This window comes from Seriola aureovittata, chromosome 1 (assembly GCF_021018895.1).
Source record: "Seriola aureovittata isolate HTS-2021-v1 ecotype China chromosome 1, ASM2101889v1, whole genome shotgun sequence".
In the NCBI taxonomy this organism is placed as follows: domain Eukaryota; kingdom Metazoa; phylum Chordata; class Actinopteri; order Carangiformes; family Carangidae; genus Seriola; species Seriola aureovittata.
The window spans coordinates 34,378,126-34,404,614 of record NC_079364.1 but is presented as its reverse complement, the minus strand read 5'-3'; the positions used below and the strand labels follow the sequence as shown (position 1 = coordinate 34,404,614).

The 26,489-nt window shown below is 41.9% G+C and overlaps 1 protein-coding gene across 1 annotated transcript; it reads left to right on the top strand.

Moving 5' to 3' along the window:
* Positions 1–10,781: 10,781 nt before the first annotated feature.
* On the top strand, positions 10,782–20,657 carry LOC130171300 (uncharacterized). The gene is made up of 3 exons (XM_056379250.1): positions 10,782–11,514; positions 11,606–11,749; positions 18,858–20,657. Exon 3 carries the CDS (start codon positions 19,368–19,370, stop codon positions 20,463–20,465), a length of 1,098 nt encoding a protein of 365 aa, XP_056235225.1. The 5' UTR covers positions 10,782–11,514; positions 11,606–11,749; positions 18,858–19,367; the 3' UTR covers positions 20,466–20,657.
* The last annotated feature ends 5,832 nt before the right edge of the window (positions 20,658–26,489 follow it).

Sequence of the window (26,489 nt, the reverse complement as noted above, 5' to 3'; positions counted from 1 at the left end):
GGAAAAAAAACAACAAAACATGGCAATTCCTCCGTCACAGCCGTCATGGAACATCGGTCACAACTCAACCACACAATAACACTGATATGCATGAAAACAAAACAACACTCTTCCCACAAAAGGCAAAACTCGTGGCACTCGTGGCACTCGTGGCATTATCAGTATCGGAGCTTAACTATCGTGTCTGTCTCCCTGCATGCAATGCACGCGACACTACATTTCCTGCACTGTCTAAACAAGGAGCGCCCCCTTGTGGTTGCTTAAGGAAACTACAGTCACAACACAACTCTTTTAGTGAATGTGCATAGAAACGAAAACAATTTACATAAAACAATAATAAAATATATTTCGTAACCTGTCTAAATTTTCATGGGGTTACATCCACCCGCCCTTAATTGGCATGCGTCTCTGCATGTCAACTTACACTTAAATATCAATAACTGGACTTATGTAAGGCAAAGGTGAAGGGCTTGATACAATGGGCAAATCAAGGGCTTCTGTGAAAACTTGGTCAAGACTATGCAATATGGAGCGCATGACCAGAGTCAAGGGGTTTCCAAGATTTTGGTATGACAATCTGTCAGGTTCTCTTCTAGTTCTGGTTGGCCATCTAGCCTCTGATTGTCTTTCATCCTGAGCAGAACTAGTGTCCGTCAGTCCAATTTCCTCTGCAACATTGTCTCTTTGACCCTTGTTTGCCAGTTCTGTGTTGGCAGTGATTCTGGATTTGGTTGCTTTGCACTTCACCTTTGTGTGTGTCACGTGAGCGTGGGGTGCCTTTTCTTGTTTTGGACTCCTTCCCCCCACATTGTCCCTCACCGTTGGTGAGCCTCAGCTATTGGAGCAGGGTGTTAATTATTAGTTCGGTCGTGAACTACCCTTTTTAACTTGTGAGACCAACTTCCAATAAACGTGTTCATTATTTTTGCTACCGTGAACCACGTCTCCTGCCCTTCCTTGTATTACTTACCTGTGTGCCTTCCTTTATAGTTATATTTATTTACAATTCCCTGGGTGCAATTCCCAGGGTGGCGTTGTTGGTTTCTTTGTCCTAAATTTAATAATCGTAGTATAACATTCTGAGCCCTCGCATCGCCACATAAACATGAAATCCATCATATTCTTCATGAATGCTACTCAAATAGACAGGAAAACTTATCCTGAAGTGTTCTGTATAGACAGGACAATGAGTGACAAAAACTCAGTTCTCAGACACAGAGAACGCTTCTGACGAGGACTTAGAGCAGATCCTGACGCTTAACAGAGCGTTACAACAGTATCGCATTCTCAGGTGCAGCTGATAACTTTATTACATGTAAACATGAAATCCATCATATTCTTCATGAATGCTACTCAAATAGACAGGAAAACTTATCCTGAAGTGTTCTGTGTAGAGATCCCACTTAATGTGAACGCTCAGATTTTTGATACACTCAGACAGCTTTAACGAGGGAAAGAGCCGATTCAGACGCTGGAAAAGTGGAAACAGCGCTTTACAACAGTATCGCATTCTCAGGTGTAGCTGATAACTTTATGACATGTAAACATGAAATCCATCATATTCTTCATGAATGCTACTCAAATAGACAGGAAAACCTATCCTGAAGTGTTCTGTATAGACAGGACAATGAGTGACAAAAACTCAGTTCTCAGACACAGAGAACGCTTCTGACGAGGACTTAGAGCAGATCCTGACGCTTAACAGAGCGTTACAACAGTATCGCATTCTCAGGTGCAGCTGATAACTTTATTAAATGTTAACATGAAATCCATCATATTCTTCATGAATGCTACTCAAATAGACAGGAAAACTTATCCTGAAGTGTTCTGTGTAGAGATCCCACTTAATGTGAACGCTCAGATTTTTGATACACTCAGACAGCTTTAACGAGGGAAAGAGCCGATTCAGACGCTGGAAAAGTGGAAACAGCGCTTTACAACAGTATCGCATTCTCAGGTGTAGCTGATAACTTTATGACATGTAAACATGAAATCCATCATATTCTTCATGAATGCTACTCAAATAGACAGGAAAACTTATCCTGAAGTGTTCTGTGTAGAGATCCCACTTAATGTGAACGCTCAGATTTTTGATACACTCAGACAGCTTTAACGAGGGAAAGAGCCGATTCAGACGCTGGAAAAGTGGAAACAGCGCTTTACAACAGTATCGCATTCTCAGGTGCAGCTGATAACTTTATTACATGTAAACATGAAATCCATCATATTCTTCATGAATGCTACTCAAATAGACAGGAAAACTTATCCTGAAGTGTTCTGTGTAGAGATCCCACTTAATGTGAACGCTCAGATTTTGGATACACACAGACAGCTTTAAGGAGGGAAAGAGCCGCTTTAGACGCTGGAAACAGCGCTTTACAACAGTATCGCATTCTCAGGTGTAGCTGATAACTTTATGACATGTAAACATGAAATCCATCATATTCTTCATGAATGCTACTCAAATACACAGGAAATCTTATCCTGAAGTGTTCTGTATAGACAGGACAATGAGTGACAAAAACTCAGTTCTCAGACACAGAGAACGCTTCTGACGAGGACTTAGAGCAGATCCTGACGCTTAACAGAGCGTTACAACAGTATCGCATTCTCAGGTGCAGCTGATAACTTTATTACATGTAAACATGAAATCCATCATATTCTTCATGAATGCTACTCAAATAGACAGGAAAACTTATCCTGAAGTGTTCTGTGTAGAGATCCCACTTAATGTGAATGCTCAGATTTTGGATACACACAGACAGCGTTAAGGAGGGAAAGAGCCGCTTTAGACGCTGGAAAAGTGGAAACAGCGCTTTACAACAGTATCGCATTCTCAGGTGTAGCTGATAACTTTGTGACATGTAAACATGAAATCCATCATATTCTTCATGAATGCTACTCAAATACACAGGAAAACTTATCCTGAAGTGTTCTGTATAGACAGGACAATGAGTGACAAAAACTCAGTTCTCAGACACAGAGAAAGCTTCTGACGAGGACTTAAAGCAGATCCTGACGCTTAACAGAGCGTTACAACAGTGTCGCATTCTCAGGTGCAGCTGATAACTTTATTACATGTAAACATGAAATCCATCATATTCTTCATGAATGCTACTCAAATAGACAGGAAAACTTATCCTGAAGTGTTCTGTGTAGAAATCTCACTTAATGTGAATGCTCAGATTTTGGATACACACAGACAGCTTTAAGGAGGGAAAGAGCCGATTCAGACGCTGGAAAGGTGGAAACAGCGCTTTACAACAGTATCGCATTCTCAGGTGTAGCTGATAACTTTATGACATGTAAACATGAAATCCATCATATTCTTCATGAATGCTACTCAAATACACAGGAAAACTTATCCTGAAGTGTTCTGTATAGACAGGACAATGAGTGACAAAAACTCAGTTCTCAGACACAGAGAACGCTTCTGACGAGGACTTAGAGCAGATCCTGACGCTTAACAGAGCGTTACAACAGTGTCGCATTCTCAGGTGCAGCTGATAACTTTATTACATGTAAACATGAAATCCATCATATTCTTCATGAATGCTACTCAAATAGACAGGAAAACTTATCCTGAAGTGTTCTGTGTAGAAATCTCACTTAATGTGAATGCTCAGATTTTGGATACACACAGACAGCTTTAAGGAGGGAAAGAGCCGCTTTAGACGCTGGAAACGTGGAAACAGCGCTTTACAACAGTATCGCATTCTCAGGTGTAGCTGATAACTTTATGACATGTAAACATGAAATCCATCATATTCTTCATGAATGCTACTCAAATACACAGGAAATCTTATCCTGAAGTGTTCTGTATAGACAGGACAATGAGTGACAAAAACTCAGTTCTCAGACACAGAGAACGCTTCTGACGAGGACTTAGAGCAGATCCTGACGCTTAACAGAGCGTTACAACAGTATCGCATTCTCAGGTGCAGCTGATAACTTTATTACATGTAAACATGAAATCCATCATATTCTTCATGAATGCTACTCAAATAGACAGGAAAACTTATCCTGAAGTGTTCTGTGTAGAGATCCCACTTAATGTGAATGCTCAGATTTTGGATACACACAGACAGCGTTAAGGAGGGAAAGAGCCGCTTTAGACGCTGGAAACGTGGAAAAAGCGCTTTACAACAGTATCGCATTCTCAGGTGTAGCTGATAACTTTGTGACATGTAAACATGAAATCCATCATATTCTTCATGAATGCTACTCAAATACACAGGAAAACTTATCCTGAAGTGTTCTGTATAGACAGGACAATGAGTGACAAAAACTCAGTTCTCAGACACAGAGAAAGCTTCTGACGAGGACTTAAAGCAGATCCTGACGCTTAACAGAGCGTTACAACAGTGTCGCATTCTCAGGTGCAGCTGATAACTTTATTACATGTAAACATGAAATCCATCATATTCTTCATGAATGCTACTCAAATAGACAGGAAAACTTATCCTGAAGTGTTCTGTATAGACAGGACAATGAGTGACAAAAACTCAGTTCTCAGACACAGAGAAAGCTTCTGACGAGGACTTAGAGCAGATCCTGACGCTTAACAGAGCGTTACAACAGTATCGCATTCTCAGGTGCAGCTGATAACTTTATTACATGTAAACATGAAATCCATCATATTCTTCATGAATGCTACTCAAATAGACAGGAAAACTTATCCTGAAGTGTTCTGTGTAGAAATCTCACTTAATGTGAATGCTCAGATTTTGGATACACACAGACAGCTTTAAGGAGGGAAAGAGCCGCTTTAGACGCTGGAAAGGTGGAAACAGCGCTTTACAACAGTATCGCATTCTCAGGTGTAGCTGATAACTTTATGACATGTAAACATGAAATCCATCATATTCTTCATGAATGCTACTCAAATACACAGGAAATCTTATCCTGAAGTGTTCTGTATAGACAGGACAATGAGTGACAAAAACTCAGTTCTCAGACACAGAGAACGCTTCTGACGAGGACTTAGAGCAGATCCTGACGCTTAACAGAGCGTTACAACAGTATCGCATTCTCAGGTGCAGCTGATAACTTTATTACATGTAAACATGAAATCCATCATATTCTTCATGAATGCTACTCAAATAGACAGGAAAACTTATCCTGAAGTGTACTGTGTAGAAATCTCACTTAATGTGAACGCTCAGATTTTGGATACACACAGACAGCTTTAAGGAGGGAAAGAGCCGCTTTAGACGCTGGAAACGTGGAAAAAGCGCTTTACAACAGTATCGCATTCTCAGGTGTAGCTGATAACTTTATGACATGTAAACATGAAATCCATCATATTCTTCATGAATGCTACTCAAATACACAGGAAATCTTATCCTGAAGTGTTCTGTATAGACAGGACAATGAGTGACAAAAACTCAGTTCTCAGACACAGAGAACGCTTCTGACGAGGACTTAGAGCAGATCCTGACGCTTAACAGAGCGTTACAACAGTATCGCATTCTCAGGTGCAGCTGATAACTTTATTACATGTAAACATGAAATCCATCATATTCTTCATGAATGCTATTCAAATAGACAGGAAAACTTATCCTGAAGTGTTCTGTGTAGAGATCCCACTTAATGTGAATGCTCAGATTTTGGATACACACAGACAGCTTTAAGGAGGGAAAGAGCCGCTTTAGACGCTGGAAACGTGGAAAAAGCGCTTTACAACAGTATCGCATTCTCAGGTGTAGCTGATAACTTTATGACATGTAAACATGAAATCCATCATATTCTTCATGAATGCTACTCAAATACACAGGAAATCTTATCCTGAAGTGTTCTATATAGACAGGACAATGAGTGACAAAAACTCAGTTCTCAGACACAGAGAACGCTTCTGACGAGGACTTAGAGCAGATCCTGACGCTTAACAGAGCGTTACAACAGTATCGCATTCTCAGGTGCAGCTGATAACTTTATTACATGTAAACATGAAATCCATCATATTCTTCATGAATGCTACTCAAATAGACAGGAAAACTTATCCTGAAGTGTTCTGTGTAGAAATCCCACTTAATGTGAACGCTCAGATTTTGGATACACACAGACAGCTTTAAGGAGGGAAAGAGCCGCTTTAGACGCTGGAAACAGCGCTTTACAACAGTATCGCATTCTCAGGTGTAGCTGATAACTTTATGACATGTAAACATGAAATCCATCATATTCTTCATGAATGCTACTCAAATAGACAGGAAAACTTATCCTGAAGTGTTCTGTATAGACAGGACAATGAGTGACAAAAACTCAGTTCTCAGACACAGAGAACGCTTCTGACGAGGACTTAGAGCAGATCCTGACGCTTAACAGAGCGTTACAACAGTGTCGCATTCTCAGGTGCAGCTGATAACTTTATTACATGTAAACATGAAATCCATCATATTCTTCATGAATGCTACTCAAATAGACAGGAAAACTTATCCTGAAGTGTACTGTGTAGAAATCTCACTTAATGTGAATGCTCAGATTTTGGATACACACAGACAGCTTTAAGGAGGGAAAGAGCCGCTTTAGACGCTGGAAACGTGGAAAAAGCGCTTTACAACAGTATCGCATTCTCAGGTGTAGCTGATAACTTTATGACATGTAAACATGAAATCCATGATATTCTTCATGAATGCTACTCAAATACACAGGAAAACTTATCCTGAAGTGTTCTGTATAGACAGGACAATGAGTGACAAAAACTCAGTTCTCAGACACAGAGAACGCTTTTGACGAGGACTTAGAGCATATCCTGACGCTTAACAGAGCGTTACAACAGTGTCGCATTCTCAGGTGCAGCTGATAACTTTATTACATGTAAACATGAAATCCATCATATTCTTCATGAATGCTACTCAAATAGACAGGAAAACTTATCCTGAAGTGTTCTGTGTAGAAATCTCAATTAATGTGAATGCTCAGATTTTGGATACCGCAGGTGCAGCTGATAACTTTATGACATGTAAACATGAAATCCATCATATTCTTCATGAATGCTACTCAAATACACAGGAAAACTTATCCTGAAGTGTTCTGTGTAGAAATCTCACTTAATGTGAATGCTCAGATTTTGGATACACACAGACAGCTTTAAGGAGGGAAAGAGCCGATTCAGACGCTGGAAACGTGGAAACAGCGCTTTACAACAGTATCGCATTCTCAGGTGCAGCTGATAACTTTATTACATGTAAACATGAAATCCATCATATTCTTCATGAATGCTACTCAAATAGACAGGAAAACTTATCCTGAAGTGTTCTGTGTAGAAATCTCACTTAATGTGAATGCTCAGATTTTGGATACACACAGACAGCTTTAAGGAGGGAAAGAGCCGATTCAGACGCTGGAAACGTGGAAACAGCGCTTTACAACAGTATCGCATTCTCAGGTGTAGCTGATAACTTTATGACATGTAAACATGAAATCCATCATATTCTTCATGAATGCTACTCAAATACACAGGAAAACTTATCCTGAAGTGTTCTGTATAGACAGGACACTTAATGTGAATGCTCAGATTTTGGATACACACAGACAGCTTTAAGGAGGGAAAGAGCCGATTCAGACGCTGGAAACGTGGAAACAGCGCTTTACAACAGTATCGCATTCTCAGGTGCAGCTGATAACTTTATTACATGTAAACATGAAATCCATCATATTCTTCATGAATGCTACTCAAATAGACAGGAAAACTTATCCTGAAGTGTACTGTGTAGAAATCTCACTTCATGTGAATGCTCAGATTTTGGATACACACAGACAGCTTTAAGGAGGGAAAGAGCCGATTCAGACGCTGGAAAGTGGAAAACAGCGCTTTACAACAGTATCGCATTCTCAGGTGTAGCTGATAACTTTATGACATGTAAACATGAAATCCATCATATTCTTCATGAATGCTACTCAAATACACAGGAAAATTTATCCTGAAGTGTTCTGTATAGACAGGACAATGAGTGACAAAAACTCAGTTCTCAGACACAGAGAACGCTTCTGACGAGGACTTAGAGCAGATCCTGACGCTTAACAGAGCGTTACAACAGTATCGCATTCTCAGGTGCAGCTGATAACTTTATTACATGTAAACATGAAATCCATCATATTCTTCATGAATGCTACTCAAATAGACAGGAAAACTTATCCTGAAGTGTTCTGTGTAGAAATCTCACTTAATGTGAATGCTCAGATTTTGGATACACACAGACAGCTTTAAGGAGGGAAAGAGCCGCTTTAGACGCTGGAAACGTGGAAACAGCGCTTTACAACAGTATCGCATTCTCAGGTGTAGCTGATAACTTTATGACATGTAAACATGAAATCCATCATATTCTTCATGAATGCTACTCAAATAGACAGGAAAACTTATCCTGAAGTGTTCTGTATAGACAGGACAATGAGTGACAAAAACTCAGTTCTCAGACACAGAGAAAGCTTCTGACGAGGACTTAGAGCAGATCCTGACGCTTAACAGAGCGTTACAACAGTATCGCATTCTCAGGTGCAGCTGATAACTTTATGACATGTAAACATGAAATCCATCATATTCTTCATGAATGCTACTCAAATAGACAGGAAAACTTATCCTGAAGTGTTCTGTGTAGAAATCCCACTAAATGTGAATGCTCAGATTTTGGATACACACAGACAGCTTTAAGGAGGGAAAGAGCCGATTTAGACGCTGGAAAGGTGGAAACAGCGCTTTACAACAGTATCGCATTCTCAGGTGTAGCTGATAACTTTATGACATGTAAACATGAAATCCATCATATTCTTCATGAATGCTACTCAAATACACAGGAAAACTTATCCTGAAGTGTTCTGTATAGACAGGACAATGAGTGACAAAAACTCAGTTCTCAGACACAGAGAACGCTTCTGACGAGGACTTAGAGCAGATCCTGACGCTTAACAGAGCGTTACAACAGTATCGCATTCTCAGGTGCAGCTGATAACTTTATTACATGTAAACATGAAATCCATCATATTCTTCATGAATGCTACTCAAATAGACAGGAAAACTTATCCTGAAGTGTTCTGTGTAGAAATCTCACTTAATGTGAATGCTCAGATTTTGGATACACACAGACAGCTTTAAGGAGGGAAAGAGCCGCTTTAGACGCTGGAAACGTGGAAACAGCGCTTTACAACAAGTATCGCATTCTCAGGTGTAGCTGATAACTTTATGACATGTAAACATGAAATCCATCATATTCTTCATGAATGCTACTCAAATAGACAGGAAAACTTATCCTGAAGTGTTCTGTGTAGAAATCCCACTAAATGTGAATGCTCAGATTTTGGATACACACAGACAGCTTTAACGAGGGAAAGAGCCGATTTAGACGCTGGAAACGTGGAAACAGCGCTTTTCACATGAATGCTACTCAAATAGACAGGAAAACTTATCCTGAAGTGTTCTGTGTAGAAATCCCACTAAATGTGAATGCTCAGATTTTGGATACACACAGACAGCTTTAACGAGGGAAAGAGCCGATTTAGACGCTGGAAACGTGGAAACAGCACTTTTCAACAGTATTGCATTCTCAGGTGTAACTGAGGAAAACTTGTCCAGCGTACTCACCCCTTAAGGAAGAGGAATCAGGCACTGGCTGGTACTACTCATCATCAGTGGTGATGTTTTCATCCTCTGAGGAGGTTGTCCCATCATCTTCAAGAGAGGATGTGTCCTCATCTTGAGTAGAAGATGTCTCTTCTTCAAATCCAGAGGATTTCTCCCTATCTTCGATCTGTGAACGCATCACATAGTCAAGTGCTTGAAGCAGTGAATACGACCTTCTTGCCACCTTGCCAGAGAAAAAATGATCTGGAAGCTGATAGGCTAACTTACAGCCTTAGTATTGGCTGCACCTGAATAAACACCAGGACAGATTTACAAACAATGCCAGAGTTGCTTTTTGTTTACCCTGCAGCTGCATCTTTGAACTCTGAAAGATGCCCTTTGATTTTTTTTTATTGTGCCTGAGTCAAACCATTATCTGCTATCCTAAAGGTCACACCTATGTCAAAATTGTGTCATTCATTCGCTCCATTGGAGTGCAGTATGACATCATAGACCCATATTGGAAACTTAGAATATTAGATGAAATTTCTCCCTTGGCCAAAAATGGAGAAATGACTGCATCTGGTAGAAAACATTAAAAACTACAATTTTTAAGTGTTGAGTTTAGAATGAAAGCAATTTTAACTAAATTGTATGATTTAATACGGTAAATAACAAGGAATTAAAAAAGGTAGTTTTCATGGGTTTCAATTGGCCAGAAGTGGCCATGATGAAGACAAGTTGTATTGCATTCTGTTGAACAGTATTGCATTCTAAGGTGTAACTGATAACTTTATGACATGTAAACTTGAAATCCATCTTATTCTTCATGAATGCTACTCAAATAAACAGGAAAACTTATCCTGAAGTGTTCTGTACAGACAGGACAACGAGTGAGAAAAGCTCAGTTCTCAGACACAGAGACATCTTCTAAGGAGGAAAAGAGCCGATCCTGACGCTTAAAAAGCGCTATTGAACAGTAATGCATTCTAAGGTGTAGCTGATAACTTTATGACGTAAACATGAAATCCATCATATTCTTCATGAATGCTACTCAAATAGACAGGAAAACCTATCCTGAAGTGTTCTGTACAGACAGGACAAGGAGTGAGAAAAACTCAGTTCTCAGACACAGAGACAGCGTCTAAGGAGGAAAAGAGCCGATCCTGACGCTTAAAAACCTCTATTGAACAGTATTGCATTTGTAGAATGTTTTATATTAATCTGTTTGCTTTAATAAAACAATGTGTATATTGTTGATGTAATCATAATATGCTTATAACTAAGTGATTTTTTCATAAAATTTGCTGTGCAAGAAGAAGAGACAGACTGAACTTATGATATTGTTTGAAGGCCACAACTCCCTATATGGCAGACATCCCGGAAAAGAAGTAAGACAGAAAACGAGGAATAGAGTAGGGTATTGTCTCTCTTTGTGTGAATCTCTCACAGAGCCACCAGCACGAGGGCTGTCCCGCGTAGGAGTCTCAGATAACACGAGGTGAAACAAAACAGAGAACACGTGGAGGAGCAAAGCAAGGAGACAGCGGCATGGACTGATAAGAGAATCAACCCACATTGTATTATTTTTTCTGTGTGAGACTATGAAAAGACTGGGTCAGGGAGAGGTAGGCAGTCAGACTTCATGAACTGGCGCAACTGCATGTTGTGGTCAGGGAGAGAAAGTTTGGCCCAGAGCTCTGTAACAATCTCCTTTTTCTAATGCTTTATTGCTGTTAGCTTTAATAAATACTGGGATTTGAACTTTGAAAGAGTGTCCTGTTTCTTTCATCAAACCAACACGCGAGTTCAGGAGACGAACTCAACAGTTTGGTGACCCCGACGTGATGAAGGCAGGATTTTAATCGTTTTGGGACCAATTTGAAAGTTTAAGTTTGTTTTACTCTGACACAGACAACCCGGAATCAGAAACAGCGATCGAGGCCTCACATTAAAGGGTAAGCAGACACCTGTTTGAACGAAGAGCTGCGCATTGAACATTTCTAAAATATAACGCTGTGCTATGTGTCTACATTGTCTGTAAAACAGTGGTGAGCCAGGGAAAAGAGATCGTTGATACCGCGGTGGAGGAAGGGTCCCGAGGCTGCTAGAGCCTGCCTGAGGTGCCTCCTGGGAGATTGATAAAGCAACCCACCAGGGCTTTATAGTCTGATGAGGAGGGAATCTCCCTAGGTGAGTACAATTTGGCATTTAAAATAGTTTTATTGAAGTTGGCTGTAGCTAAATTCCCTGAGGTGAGTCCGGAACTCTTATGCCTGGCAAGGACGCTCATGTGACGTGACACTCTACAGGTGTACTTAGAACCGTATGTGACAACGGTCCGGGGCATTAAAAAGGGTTTGGTTCGGGGGCACCAGGAGAGGGCCGAGATACTTAAATGGTGAGGCCGTAAATGTAAGCCGAGATACTTAAATGGTGAGGCAGAATAAGGGTTAGAGTCCCATTGTTAAAGGGTTGGAGGCCCAGGGTTAATAGCCCTAAAGTCCCCGGAGCTCGCTATTAAGAGACAGTAGTGGAATAAGTAGGTCGGTTAAAGGATCAAGGAAGCGAGTGTGAAGCGGTAATCCAGGACAGTTTATCGCAGGAGTGTTTATTTTTTGTTATTACTCCGTGAGGAGGGTGAGCTCGTATTCCTAAGCTACTGTAAGAAATTTCAGATTGAAGGTATCCGGTAGTGATCCAAGAGACTGAAGATATGGGGTTAGAGTCCCATTGGTGTGATTTTTGTGGGAAAAATTTGGGGTGGTAGTTATGACAGTGTCTCAACTGTGCTGCATTGAGTGTCTGAATTGTAAAACGTGTGGAGGAAACTTAACAGTGCTAACGTAATCCACACGCCTCACTGCAAAAGGGAGGACAGTTCATTGGGTCAGTTGCTCGGGTGTATGCCATACAAACTGACTGGCCCTATTGCAGCACAAAGTTGATTGGGTCAGTTGCTCGGGTGTTATGCCATACAAACTGACTGGCTGTTGAGGGGAGAAATACAGAATCATCGAAATTCATCTGGATCTGCTGAAGAGGGTGAGCAATGCACAATTGAAAAGGTAAGTGCAGATAACCATCGACTGAAGGCAGATTCACATCGCACACACAAACATGGAAGGGGAATTTGACAGAGAGTGCGAGGAGGTTGGGGGGTGTGGTCCCCGGATAGGGATTTTGGCTCAAGAGCAAGGATTAGTGGAGAAATGGAAGAAAGTTAAGAAGCAGGTTGTCAGTGGTGAAGTTGGAGAAAAGAGACAGAAGTTGAGCCAAAAGTGTGATGAGTTGTGGAAAGAGCTACAGGCTGATGAGAAGAAATTAGACGAGGGCACTAAGTGTGGAATACTTTACATGTTTTCTAATCTTGAAACGGAGGCTAGAAAAGACCTTGAACAGCATGAGAATAAGGTACCCAGTGTGTTTCAGAAGACGGCATGGACAAAAGAGAAAAAACAGAAAGATAAACGGAGAGCACTAATACATCAGATCACCCTAGCATGTCTCGCTCTTTTTCCGGGGCCTGAACAGCTTGGCAAGTGGAAGCTAAGAAAAACAGCTTAACTGTGCCACCTGTCAGACTCTCTGCACCATTGTATCCCCAACTGCCAGCACCCCCACAAATGCCACAGGTAGAGGTACGAGGCATAGTTGATGTGAAGGAAATAAATGAGGGAGAAAGAGAGGAATTGTTAGAAGAACTAACTAAGACAGGATTAAATGAACTGCTACAACTTAAAGAACAAACAGTGGCGTCTGAACAGCAGTTGGAAGAAATGAGGGAAAGGTCTAGATTACACAACACTCAACATGAGAGACTGATGGCCTCACTGAGGGAGTCTAGAAAAGACAGGTCACATGGAGATCAGACCCACAGGTCACCCCTCTCCAGCACACCCCACTTGTCAGGAACACCGATGACCAGGAAAAGTGTTAAACTCACACCTAAAGCAGGAGAGGGAGGCAGTGCAGCTTTTAGCACCATGATGCAGAGGGAGGGGACATCAGCTGGGGCCTCAGCCAGGGTTTCATCGAGCACAGAGACAGAGGAGGAGATATGTAAGTTAGAGGAGCAGGTACAAGCTATACACGAGTCTTTCGATCAGGTTTTTCTAAACCAAGCACAGAGGTCATTTGTAGAGGATAGAGAGCTACAGGATGATGTTTCAGGGGGAGAAGTGGGGGAGCAGGTGAACAGCAGCACTGATGATGGAGGTGAACAATTTTTTCTTAAAGCCACGGGGGTGTTCACTAGAGGTAAAGGGAGGAGAGCGCAGACAGCCCCTACAAATTGTTATGATTTAAGGTCAAGGCGACCTTCACATAGCAGGTCAGGATCCCCAGTCATGCAGGCTCCATTATTGGACGGAGGCCAGGGACGGAGAGTGTATCAACCCTTTTACTTTACAGACATGAATTGTATGTTGGATAAAATGCCCCCACCTACCGAGGGAGGTGGGCCATGGATGAATAAATTTTGCCAACTAACCATGGGACATACACTGGCGATGGGAGACTGGAGGGCACTGTTAGGCAGACAGGTTGGTGAGTTTGAGGTTGCACAAGTTGAAAACATGAGTAAAACACTCAATCTTGGCCAGGAAGAACCTTTCCTTAGACATGCCACAGAGGTAGGAGATGCCATGAGGACAAAATATCCTGTGCCACAGGGGGCAGTACACTCCCTGGTGTTAAAACTTAAAGACGATGAAGATGTTCCCTCCTTCCTGATTAGAAGCAAGTCTCAGTGGTCTGACATGACAGGCACACACCCAGGATCTGATCCTTTGCAGCAGTCTATGTTTAGGAAGGCCATTATGGAAGGAATGCCCCATTCAGTTAAAACAGCTATGGAAAATAACCCTGACATCCCAGGATGTGATCGTGAGAAGTGGGAGAAGCACCTTGCTCACCACGTTAAAAATTTTAAGCTTAAGGCTGATGCTGAAAATACTGAAACCCAAGCTGCTCAGTCTCAATGGTTGAAACTACAACTAGATTCTGCACGCAAACAGCATAACATTGATAAGAAACAGAGGCAGATGGTGCAGCAGCAGCCCGCAGCCAATGACACGCCAGATTTATATTCGGTCCCTGAGTGGGCTCCTCAGCCAACACCTCATCAGCATCAAATGGTAGGCATGAGTGGGGGAGCTATGGGTGGACGTGGGCGCATGAGCAGGTACAGGGGTAGCTATCCTGGGTGGCCACGTGGTTGTGGATTCCATGGACAGTATCAGAGAGACTATGACTACAACAGATGCCATATCTGTCACCAGAGAGGACACTGGGCTAGAGAATGTCAACAGCAGCCACGACAGCAGATGAGAGGGCCTATGCAAAACCCACCTCAAGGGCCAGAGCCTTTTATGGCATCAAATGGAGGAACTGCACCCGGGGGACAATTTCCTGTGGTGTATCATCCTCATCAACATTGACGGGGCCTGAGAACACCTGATCATGTAGGGTTGGCAGATCCCTACATGACTGCAACTGTGGATAATGAAGAAATGCCTTTTTTAGTGGACACTGGTGCTAGATACTCCACTATCACCTCTGAAATGCCTTCCACCGCTCTCTCCAAAGACTCAGTGCATGTTGTTGGTTTCTCGGGAAAGAATGAAGCTCTGCCCCTCACCAGACCGCTATCAGTCAGTGTAGCTGGTCAGAAGTTTTGTCATCAGTTTGTGAACTCTGAAGCTTGTCCAGTTAATCTAATGGGTAGGGACCTACTAATTAAGTGTGGAGCCTCGGTGCTATGCAGCCCGGATGGGCTGATTGTCACGTTCCCCAATGGTTTCACTACGAACTGTTCCATCCCCTCTCTGTCTGCCTCCTCACATATGATGCTCGCTGCTGACAACACTCCGCCTGCCACTCTATGGGCTGACATCTATTGGGGGCTTATTGCAGCTGAAGGCTCTCATGCAGGCGGTATAACATCATTATTCACTCAGTGGCGCCCTTGGTTACAGGCTCTGCATCCCTATGCTCCTCCCTGCGACCCCTATCATGTTACATTGTTTTATGACAGGGACAATACAGAAGTTTATCAGCAGGCTTTTTATGCGGAACTTGAAGGCAAAAGTTGGCAGATTAACTCGGATTCTATTTTGATAGGGCCAGAGGGTGTGGCTGCTGCTGTACAACTGTCTCCTGAGCAAATGGCATGGTATGAAATGGGCTCTGAAGCCGTTCCACATATCACTCTCATGGTCCATACTGAACATCAGGCTAAAGATTTAGGTCCAATGTGCAAAAGACTGTTAACCGTCACGGACTGGGTGCCCACCCAGATTCCTAGTCTGTCTTATTCTTGTAGTGAAAAATCATACAAAATAAAGCACGCCACCAGAGATGTTGCTCTGTTAGAACACAGACAGATTGAGCGTTTTCACGGCAGAGAGAAAACAGATCATGAGCAGGCGGAGGCTCTCTCAATTACCAGCATCACTTTGGTCACAAGGAGCTACAGACGTAGGTTTTTGTTCAACCATTGAGCCAGTCACGTTCACACACAGCGCTTTAGAGCCAATCTGGCAACCACAATATCCACATAAACCTGAGGCTGAGAGTGGCATACAGGACACTATTGATGGTTTGTTGCAGACAGGAGTGTTGGAGGCTTCCTCCTCTAACTGGAACACACCTATTCTTCCTGTAGAAAAGAGAGGGACAGGTAAATACCGCATGGCACATGACTTGAGGCGCATTAACACTATCACAACCACTCCCACAGTTCCAGTTCCTAATCCATATACAGCTATGTGTTCATTAACTCCTCAACATCAGTGGTTTTCATGTATTGACCTAGCTAACGCCTTTTTCTGTTTGCCGCTTGCTGATGAACTACGAGACAGTTTTTCTTTCACTTATAGGGGAAGAAAGCTCAGATATACCAGATTGCCGCAAGGCTTCATTTTGTCTCCTGGCATTTTCAATCATGTTCTCAGACAGTTGTTAGAGGGCTTACAGCTCCCCCAAGGTGTAATTCTCATTCAGTATTTTGATGATCTTTTGCTGGCTGCGCCCACCCCCACTTCCTGTTTGGAGGCAACACGTGACCTTCTCTTCCAGCTGCATAGGGTAGGATTCAAAGTCTCTAAGAGGAAACTACAATGTTGCAGACAGTCAGTAACATTTCTAGGAGAATAGTTTCAGCCACAGGAACATCCATCTCAGGTTCACATCGTTCCTCCATTTTGCAACATCTAGGCACCACGTACTGTGAAAGACATGTTATCATTCCTAGGTCTGGCAGGGTTTAGCAGACATTTTGTCCCTCAATTCTGTGAGCTCACCTCCCCTTTGCGTGCTCTCGTTAATCAGCAAGGCCGCTCTGACCTGGTCTACGGAAGCAGAAGCGGCTTTCATTCGTTTGAAACAAACACTGGCACAGGCAGCTGATCTTGCAGTTCCAGAATACAAAGAACCCTTTTTCCTGGATGTTTCTGTAAAAGATAAAACTGCAGATGATGTGCTTTTCCAGAAAAAAGGGGGAGGTAGACAGGTGTTGACATATGCTAGTGTAACACTGGATCCCACAGAAACTAGACATCCTCCATGCACAAGACATGCAGCAGGGGTAGCTAAGATCATACAGAAAACAGCACACATAGTGATGGGACATGCACTGACAGTATTAACAACACACAGTATTGTTGCATATGTAAACTCAGCATCATTCACCATGACATCACTGAGGCAGAATAGGCTAGAGAAGTTGTTAGGAGCAGCACACATCACTTACACCCATGAAGGAATCAATATGGCGGATAACATGGGAGAAGGGACACCACATTGTTGTGAGGAGAGAGTAGAAAGAGATGACAAGGTTAGGCCAGATTTAACATCCAAACCACTACAGGAAGCACAGGAAGAGCTATTCACTGATGGATGCTGTTTCAGACACCCAGAGAAGGGACTCCAAGCGGCCTATGCAGTTGTGAGTCAATCACCACACAACAACATGAGGACAGTAACAGCTCAGAAAATGGAAGGGAAAGTTTCAGCTCAGTTAGCTGAATTGAAAGCAGTCATAGCAGCTCTAGAAGAGTCAGCAGGCAGAGTAGTTAACATCTACACTGACTCAGCTTATGTGGCAGGTGCGGTGCATGTGGAGTTGGGACAATGGAAAAGAGCCGGCTTTATAACAACAGCAGGAACACCTATTAAGCACGAGAAAGAAATGCAACAATTAGCCGAAGCATTAATGAAACCAGCAAAAGTGGCAGTGATAAAATGCAAGGGACATGATAAAGCAGACACATTCATGGCTAAGGGGAATAACGAGGCTGATAGAGTAGCCAAACAGACAGCAGGTTATCTACCACAGTACATGATGATGCAGGCAGAGGTGACAGTGCAGGATATCCTTCCGAAGTGCGATGTAAATATGTTAATAAAGGAACAAGAAAAGGCATCTCCATATGACATATCAGTATGGAGAGAGAGAGGTGCAACCAGAGAGGGTGAGATATGGAGAGTTGCAGATGGCAGACCAGTTCTCCCACCCGGTATGGTCAGTGCAGTATTAGAGGAAGCACATGGTCTCACACACTTTGGAAAGAAACAAATGGAGAGAAATCTCACACACTGGTGGCATCCTTACCTTCCGTCTATGATAGAAAATCATGTGAAAGAATGTAATGTATGCAATGTATATAATGTAAAAAGCACGGTGAAACCACACGAGAGAAAGTTCCCTCTGCCCAAACTACCAGGTCAGGAAATAGTGATTGATTACACTGACATGATAGACAGAGTGAGAGTGAGAGGGTACAGATTTCTTTTGGTAGCAGTGGATGCATACACTGGCTGGCCTGAAGCAGTACCTACAAAAAATGAAGACACTAAATCAGTAGTTAAGTTTTTGATTAACCACTACATACCCTGCCATGGGTTTCCACAGAAAATCAGATCGGATAATGGCACACACTTCAAAAACATAGACCTCCAAGAGGTCGAGAGGGCTCTAGGCCTTAAACATGCATTTGGGACAGTATACCATCCTCAGTCACAAGGAAAGGTAGAAAGAATGAACAGAAATTTGAAAGATAAACTGGCGAAAGTGTGTGCCCAGACCAAATTGTCCTGGGTGGATGCTCTTCCTGTAGCATTAATGAGCATCAGAAGTGGGGTAAACAGAATTACAGGTTTCACTCCTTTTGAGCTCATGAGAGGGCAACAGTTCCCAGGACCAGAAGCAGGAGGAATACAGACTGATGTAAAAGAGGTGTTGGGTTACAAACCCTACTTTGAACAACTAACGGCTCTCATTTCAGCTTTTTCCACTCAGGTTCAGGACAAAGGAGACGTCACCACCAAGGGCACGCCCCACACGGCCGGTTGGGTGTTGCTAAAAGTCTTCAAAAGAAAGTGGTCTGAACCAAGGTGGAACGGACCATATGAGGTGGTTGAGCGCACCTCATGTGCAGTAAGGTTGAAAGGTAAAGGTGATACATGGTATCATTGGAGCAGGTGCACTCCAGCTGAAGCACCTTCACGCTCATTACAGGAGGTTCGAGAGGCGTTATCAGAAACGTAGTGGAAGCCAACAGTAGGGCTTGGAGCTTTGCTCAGATAAGTTAGCATTTCATATATTGCTTTTTGAAGGAATGTTCCCAGTGAAATAGGATAGTAGGTTGCAAGTGCTCTCTAAGTGAAGGTTTTGCTTAGATACAAGGAACAGATAAGTCCTGGACAGAAGGTTTTTTATTATTTCTGCAAATTTTACATGCATTTTTACTAAGCATTAAGTATATATTTTTTGAAGTTTTAATAAAGGGTGAAGTGAAAGTTTGCAACCATGAAATTTGTGCCTGCCTCAGCACCTACAGCGGGAGGCTGGAGGATGCTGGGGGTAATGTGTTTAATATCTCTTATGATTGTTTTACCAGTTTTAATTTGGGAAGCGATGCAGCGTTCGGGAGGAGACCACGGAGACCAGAGACAGGTGAAACTGACACCACTCAATCGCACCAGAAAACAGGTGCAGCACACTTCATTTTCTGACAGTGCCCTACGTAGGTATGGAGGTATTGAGCTAAATTACACCAAAGGTCAAAAAACAGCATGGGTATTTGATCTCTGCACAGTCATAAAGTGTGGGTCAAGAGAGCAGGACTGGAAGAGGTATGACGTATATCTATGTGTGACCAGTAATCAGCCTAAGAAGGGACCTTTGTGTGGGACCTGCGCACAGGTGTGGTGGAACTCTCGTCCAGGCGGATGGACCTACACACCAGATAGGACATCGAGGTGGTATGAAGACTATAGGGCCCTTAAAACAAAAATAGATATAACCAGAACACCCCATGGCGTAGGAAAAGGTGTGAACCCCATAATGTTGACTGCAGATGCAATAAGCAGAAATCCGTTTTCCACATGGACCGGTGGGGCCTCTGAGGAAAATCCAGCAGAATATTTTGTCTTAGGTGTTGAACAGCCAGGGACAGACACCATGGGTTTAATTAAAGTCAATTTTCTTGATCCAATTCCTAATGTTGCCACTACAACAGCCCCATCCAAAACTGAAGAGCAGACAGAGGTGGTGAGTACTGAAGTGGTTAAGATAAATTTAGACAAACTAACAGGTAAGGACATGATTAAATTGTCAACAGGATACGCGGAGAAGAACATGTGGTTGGACTGGGTGACATCCACAGCAGGTGAGAAAGGTTTGTCTGATTGTTTAGTTTGTGCCTCAGCAAGACCAACACTGATTCTCACACCAGCCCCTCTGTATCCCCGAACTGACCCCCAAGGGTTCAGATGTATGCTTGCAATGCACATGACACCCATTCCCTCTAATTGTTCATCTCTTGTGAGTCTGTTCCCAGTAGTCAAGAACACCACTGTTCCTCCCCGTGGAGGAGCAAAGCAAGGAGACAGCGACATGGACTGATAAGAGAATCAACCCACATTGTATTATTTTTTCTGTGTGAGACTATGAAAAGACTGGGTCAGGGAGAGGTAGGCAGTCAGACTTCATGAACTGGCGCAACTGCATGTTGTGGTCAGGGAGAGAAAGTTTGGCCCAGAGCTCTGTAACGATCTCCATTTTCTAATACTTTATTGCTGTTAGCTTTAATAAATACTGGGATTTGAACTTTGAAAGAGTGTCCTGTTTCCTTCATCAAACCAACACGCGAGTTCAGGAGACGAACTCAACACATTCTCAGGTGCAGCTGATAACTTTATTACATGTAAACATGAAATCCATCATATTCTTCATGAATGCTACTCAAATAGACAGGAAAACTTATCCTGAAGTGTACTGTGTAGAGATCCCACTTAATGTGAACGCTCAGATTTTGGATACACACAGACAGCGTTAAGGAGGGAAAGAGCCGCTTTAGACGCTGGAAACGTGGAAAAAGCACTTTACAACAGTATCGCATTCTCAGGTGTAGCTGATAACTTTATGACATGTAAACATGAAATCCATCATATTCTTCATGAATGCTACTCAAATACACAGGAAAACTTATCCTGAAGTGTTCTGTATAGACAGGACAATGAGTGACAAAAACTCAGTTCTCAGACACAGAGAACGCTTCTGACGAGGACTTAGAGCATATCCTGACGCTTAACAGAGCGTTACAACAGTGTCGCATTCTCAGGTGCAGCTGATAACTTTATTACATGTAAACATGAAATCCATCATATTCTTCATGAATGCTACTCAAATAGACAGGAAAACTTATCCTGAAGTGTTCTGTGTAGAAATCTCACTTAATGTGAATGCTCAGATTTTGGATACACACAGACAGCTTTAAGGAGGGAAAGAGCCGCTTTAGACGCTGGAAACGTGGAAACAGCGCTTTACAACAGTATCGCATTCTCAGGTGTAGCTGATAACTTTATGACATGTAAACATGAAATCCATCATATTCTTCATGAATGCTACTCAAATACACAGGAAAATTTATCCTGAAGTGTTCTGTATAGACAGGACAATGAGTGACAAAAACTCAGTTCTCAGACACAGAGAACGCTTCTGACGAGGACTTAGAGCAGATCCTGACGCTTAACAGAGCGTTACAACAGTATCGCATTCTCAGGTGCAGCTGATAACTTTATTACATGTAAACATGAAATCCATCATATTCTTCATGAATGCTACTCAAATAGACAGGAAAACTTATCCTGAAGTGTACTGTGTAGAGATCCCACTTAATGTGAACGCTCAGATTTTGGATACACACAGACAGCGTTAAGGAGGGAAAGAGCCGCTTTAGACGCTGGAAAAGTGGAAACAGCGCTTTACAACAGTATCGCATTCTCAGGTGTAGCTGATAACTTTATGACATGTAAACATGAAATCCATGATATTCTTCATGAATGCTACTCAAATACACAGGAAAACTTATCCTGAAGTGTTCTGTATAGACAGGACAATGAGTGACAAAAACTCAGTTCTCAGACACAGAGAACGCTTTTGACGAGGACTTAGAGCATATCCTGACGCTTAACAGAGCGTTACAACAGTGTCGCATTCTCAGGTGCAGCTGATAACTTTATTACATGTAAACATGAAATCCATCATATTCTTCATGAATGCTACTCAAATAGACAGGAAAACTTATCCTGAAGTGTTCTGTGTAGAAATCTCAATTAATGTGAATGCTCAGATTTTGGATACACACAGACAGCTTTAAGGAGGGAAAGAGCCGCTTTAGACGCTGGAAACGTGGAAACAGCGCTTTACAACAGTATCGCATTCTCAGGTGTAGCTGATAACTTTATGACATGTAAACATGAAATCCATCATATTCTTCATGAATGCTACTCAAATACAAAGGAAAACTTATCCTGAAGTGTTCTGTATAGACAGGACAATGAGTGACAAAAACTCAGTTCTCAGACACAGAGAAAGCTTCTGACGAGGACTTAGAGCAGATCCTGACGCTTAACAGAGCGTTACAACAGTATCGCATTCTCAGGTGCAGCTGATAACTTTATTACATGTAAACATGAAATCCATCATATTCTTCATGAATGCTACTCAAATAGACAGGAAAACTTATCCTGAAGTGTTCTGTGTAGAAATCTCAATTAATGTGAATGCTCAGATTTTGGATACACACAGACAGCTTTAAGGAGGGAAAGAGCCGCTTTAGACGCTGGAAACGTGGAAACAGCGCTTTACAACAGTATCGCATTCTCAGGTGTAGCTGATAACTTTATGACATGTAAACATGAAATCCATCATATTCTTCATGAATGCTACTCAAATACACAGGAAAACTTATCCTGAAGTGTTCTGTATAGACAGGACAATGAGTGACAAAAACTCAGTTCTCAGACACAGAGAAAGCTTCTGACGAGGACTTAGAGCAGATCCTGACGCTTAACAGAGCGTTACAACAGTATCGCATTCTCAGGTGCAGCTGATAACTTTATTACATGTAAACATGAAATCCATCATATTCTTCATGAATGCTACTCAAATAGACAGGAAAACTTATCCTGAAGTGTACTGTGTAGAAATCTCACTTCATGTGATTGCTCAGATTTTGGATACACACAGACAGCTTTAAGGAGGGAAAGAACCGATTCAGACGCTGGAAAGGTGGAAACAGCGCTTTACAACAGTATCGCATTCTCAGGTGTAGCTGATAACTTTATGACATGTAAACATGAAATCCATCATATTCTTCATGAATGCTACTCAAATACACAGGAAAATTTATCCTGAAGTGTTCTGTATAGACAGGACAATGAGTGACAAAAACTCAGTTCTCAGACACAGAGAACGCTTCTGACGAGGACTTAGAGCAGATCCTGACGCTTAACAGAGCGTTACAACAGTATCGCATTCTCAGGTGCAGCTGATAACTTTATTACATGTAAACATGAAATCCATCATATTCTTCATGAATGCTACTCAAATAGACAGGAAAACTTATCCTGAAGTGTTCTGTGTAGAAATCTCACTTAATGTGAATGCTCAGATTTTGGATACACACAGACAGCTTTAAGGAGGGAAAGAGCCGCTTTAGACGCTGGAAACGTGGAAACAGCGCTTTACAACAAGTATCGCATTCTCAGGTGTAGCTGATAACTTTATGACATGTAAACATGAAATCCATCATATTCTTCATGAATGCTACTCAAATAGACAGGAAAACTTATCCTGAAGTGTTCTGTGTAGAAATCCCACTAAATGTGAATGCTCAGATTTTGGATACACACAGACAGCTTTAAGGAGGGAAAGAGCCGATTTAGACGCTGGAAACGTGGAAACAGCGCTTTTCACATGAATGCTACTCAAATAGACAGGAAAACTTATCCTGAAGTGTTCTGTGTAGAAATCCCACTAAATGTGAATGCTCAGATTTTGGATACACACAGACAGCTTTAAGGAGGGAAAGAACCGATTCAGACGCTGGAAAGGTGGAAACAGCGCTTTACAACAGTATCGCATTCTCAGGTGTAGCTGATAACTTTATGACATGTAAACATGAAATCCATCATATTCTTCATGAATGCTACTCAAATACACAGGAAAATTTATCCTGAAGTGTTCTGTATAGACAGGACAATGAGTGACAAAAACTCAGTTCTCAGACACAGAGAACGCTTCTGACGAGGACTTAGAGCAGATCCTGACGCTTAACAGAGCGTTACAACAGTATCGCATTCTCAGGTGCAGCTGATAACTTTATTACATGTAAACATGAAATCCATCATATTCTTCATGAATGCTACTCAAATAGACAGGAAAACTTATCCTGAAGTGTTCTGTGTAGAAATCTCACTTAATGTGAATGCTCAGATTTTGGATACACACAGACAGCTTTAAGGAGGGAAAGAGCCGCTTTAGACGCTGGAAACGTGGAAACAGCGCTTTACAACAAGTATCGCATTCTCAGGTGTAGCTGATAACTTTATGACATGTAAACATGAAATCCATCATATTCTTCATGAATGCTACTCAAATAGACAGGAAAACTTATCCTGAAGTGTTCTGTGTAGAAATCCCACTAAATGTGAATGCTCAGATTTTGGATACACACAGACAGCTTTAACGAGGGAAAGAGCCGATTTAGACGCTGGAAACGTGGAAACAGCGCTTTTCACATGAATGCTACTCAAATAGACAGGAAAACTTATCCTGAAGTGTTCTGTGTAGAAATCCCACTAAATGTGAATGCTCAGATTTTGGATACACACAGACAGCTTTAACGAGGGAAAGAGCCGATTTAGACGCTGGAAACGTGGAAACAGCACTTTTCAACAGTATTGCATTCTCAGGTGTAACTGAGGAAAACTTGTCCAGCGTACTCACCCCTTAAGGAAGAGGAATCAGGCACTGGCTGGTACTACTCATCATCAGTGGTGATGTTTTCATCCTCTGAGGAGGTTGTCCCATCATCTTCAAGAGAGGATGTGTCCTCATCTTGAGTAGAAGATGTCTCTTCTTCAAATCCAGAGGATTTCTCCCTATCTTCGATCTGTGAACGCATCACATAGTCAAGTGCTTGAAGCAGTGAATACGACCTTCTTGCCACCTTGCCAGAGAAAAAATGATCTGGAAGCTGATAGGCTAACTTACAGCCTTAGTATTGGCTGCACCTGAATAAACACCAGGACAGATTTACAAACAATGCCAGAGTTGCTTTTTGTTTACCCTGCAGCTGCATCTTTGAACTCTGAAAGATGCCCTTTGATTTTTTTTTATTGTGCCTGAGTCAAACCATTATCTGCTATCCTAAAGGTCACACCTATGTCAAAATTGTGTCATTCATTCGCTCCATTGGAGTGCAGTATGACATCATAGACCCATATTGGAAACTTAGAATATTAGATGAAATTTCTCCCTTGGCCAAAAATGGAGAAATGACTGCATCTGGTAGAAAACATTAAAAACTACAATTTTTAAGTGTTGAGTTTAGAATGAAAGCAATTTTAACTAAATTGTATGATTTAATACGGTAAATAACAAGGAATTAAAAAAGGTAGTTTTCATGGGTTTCAATTGGCCAGAAGTGGCCATGATGAAGACAAGTTGTATTGCATTCTGTTGAACAGTATTGCATTCTAAGGTGTAACTGATAACTTTATGACATGTAAACTTGAAATCCATCTTATTCTTCATGAATGCTACTCAAATAAACAGGAAAACTTATCCTGAAGTGTTCTGTACAGACAGGACAACGAGTGAGAAAAGCTCAGTTCTCAGACACAGAGACATCTTCTAAGGAGGAAAAGAGCCGATCCTGACGCTTAAAAAGCGCTATTGAACAGTAATGCATTCTAAGGTGTAGCTGATAACTTTATGACGTAAACATGAAATCCATCATATTCTTCATGAATGCTACTCAAATAGACAGGAAAACCTATCCTGAAGTGTTCTGTACAGACAGGACAAGGAGTGAGAAAAACTCAGTTCTCAGACACAGAGACAGCGTCTAAGGAGGAAAAGAGCCGATCCTGACGCTTAAAAACCTCTATTGAACAGTATTGCATTTGTAGAATGTTTTATATTAATCTGTTTGCTTTAATAAAACAATGTGTATATTGTTGATGTAATCATAATATGCTTATAACTAAGTGATTTTTTCATAAAATTTGCTGTGCAAGAAGAAGAGACAGACTGAACTTATGATATTGTTTGAAGGCCACAACTCCCTATATGGCAGACATCCCGGAAAAGAAGTAAGACAGAAAACGAGGAATAGAGTAGGGTATTGTCTCTCTTTGTGTGAATCTCCCACAGAGCCACCAGCACGAGGGCTGTCCGCGTAGGAGTCTCAGATAACACGAGGTGAAACAAAACAGAGAACACGTGGAGGAGCAAAGCAAGGAGACAGCGGCATGGACTGATAAGAGAATCAACCCACATTGTATTATTTTTCTGTGTGAGACTATGAAAAGACTGGGTCAGGGAGAGGTAGGCAGTCAGACTTCATGAACTGGCGCA

Excerpts from the sequence above, each read along its gene's own strand:
- LOC130171300 (XM_056379250.1), top strand. The coding sequence starts at position 19,368 with ATGAAATTTGTGCCTGCCTCAGCACCTACAGCGGGAGGCTGGAGGATG.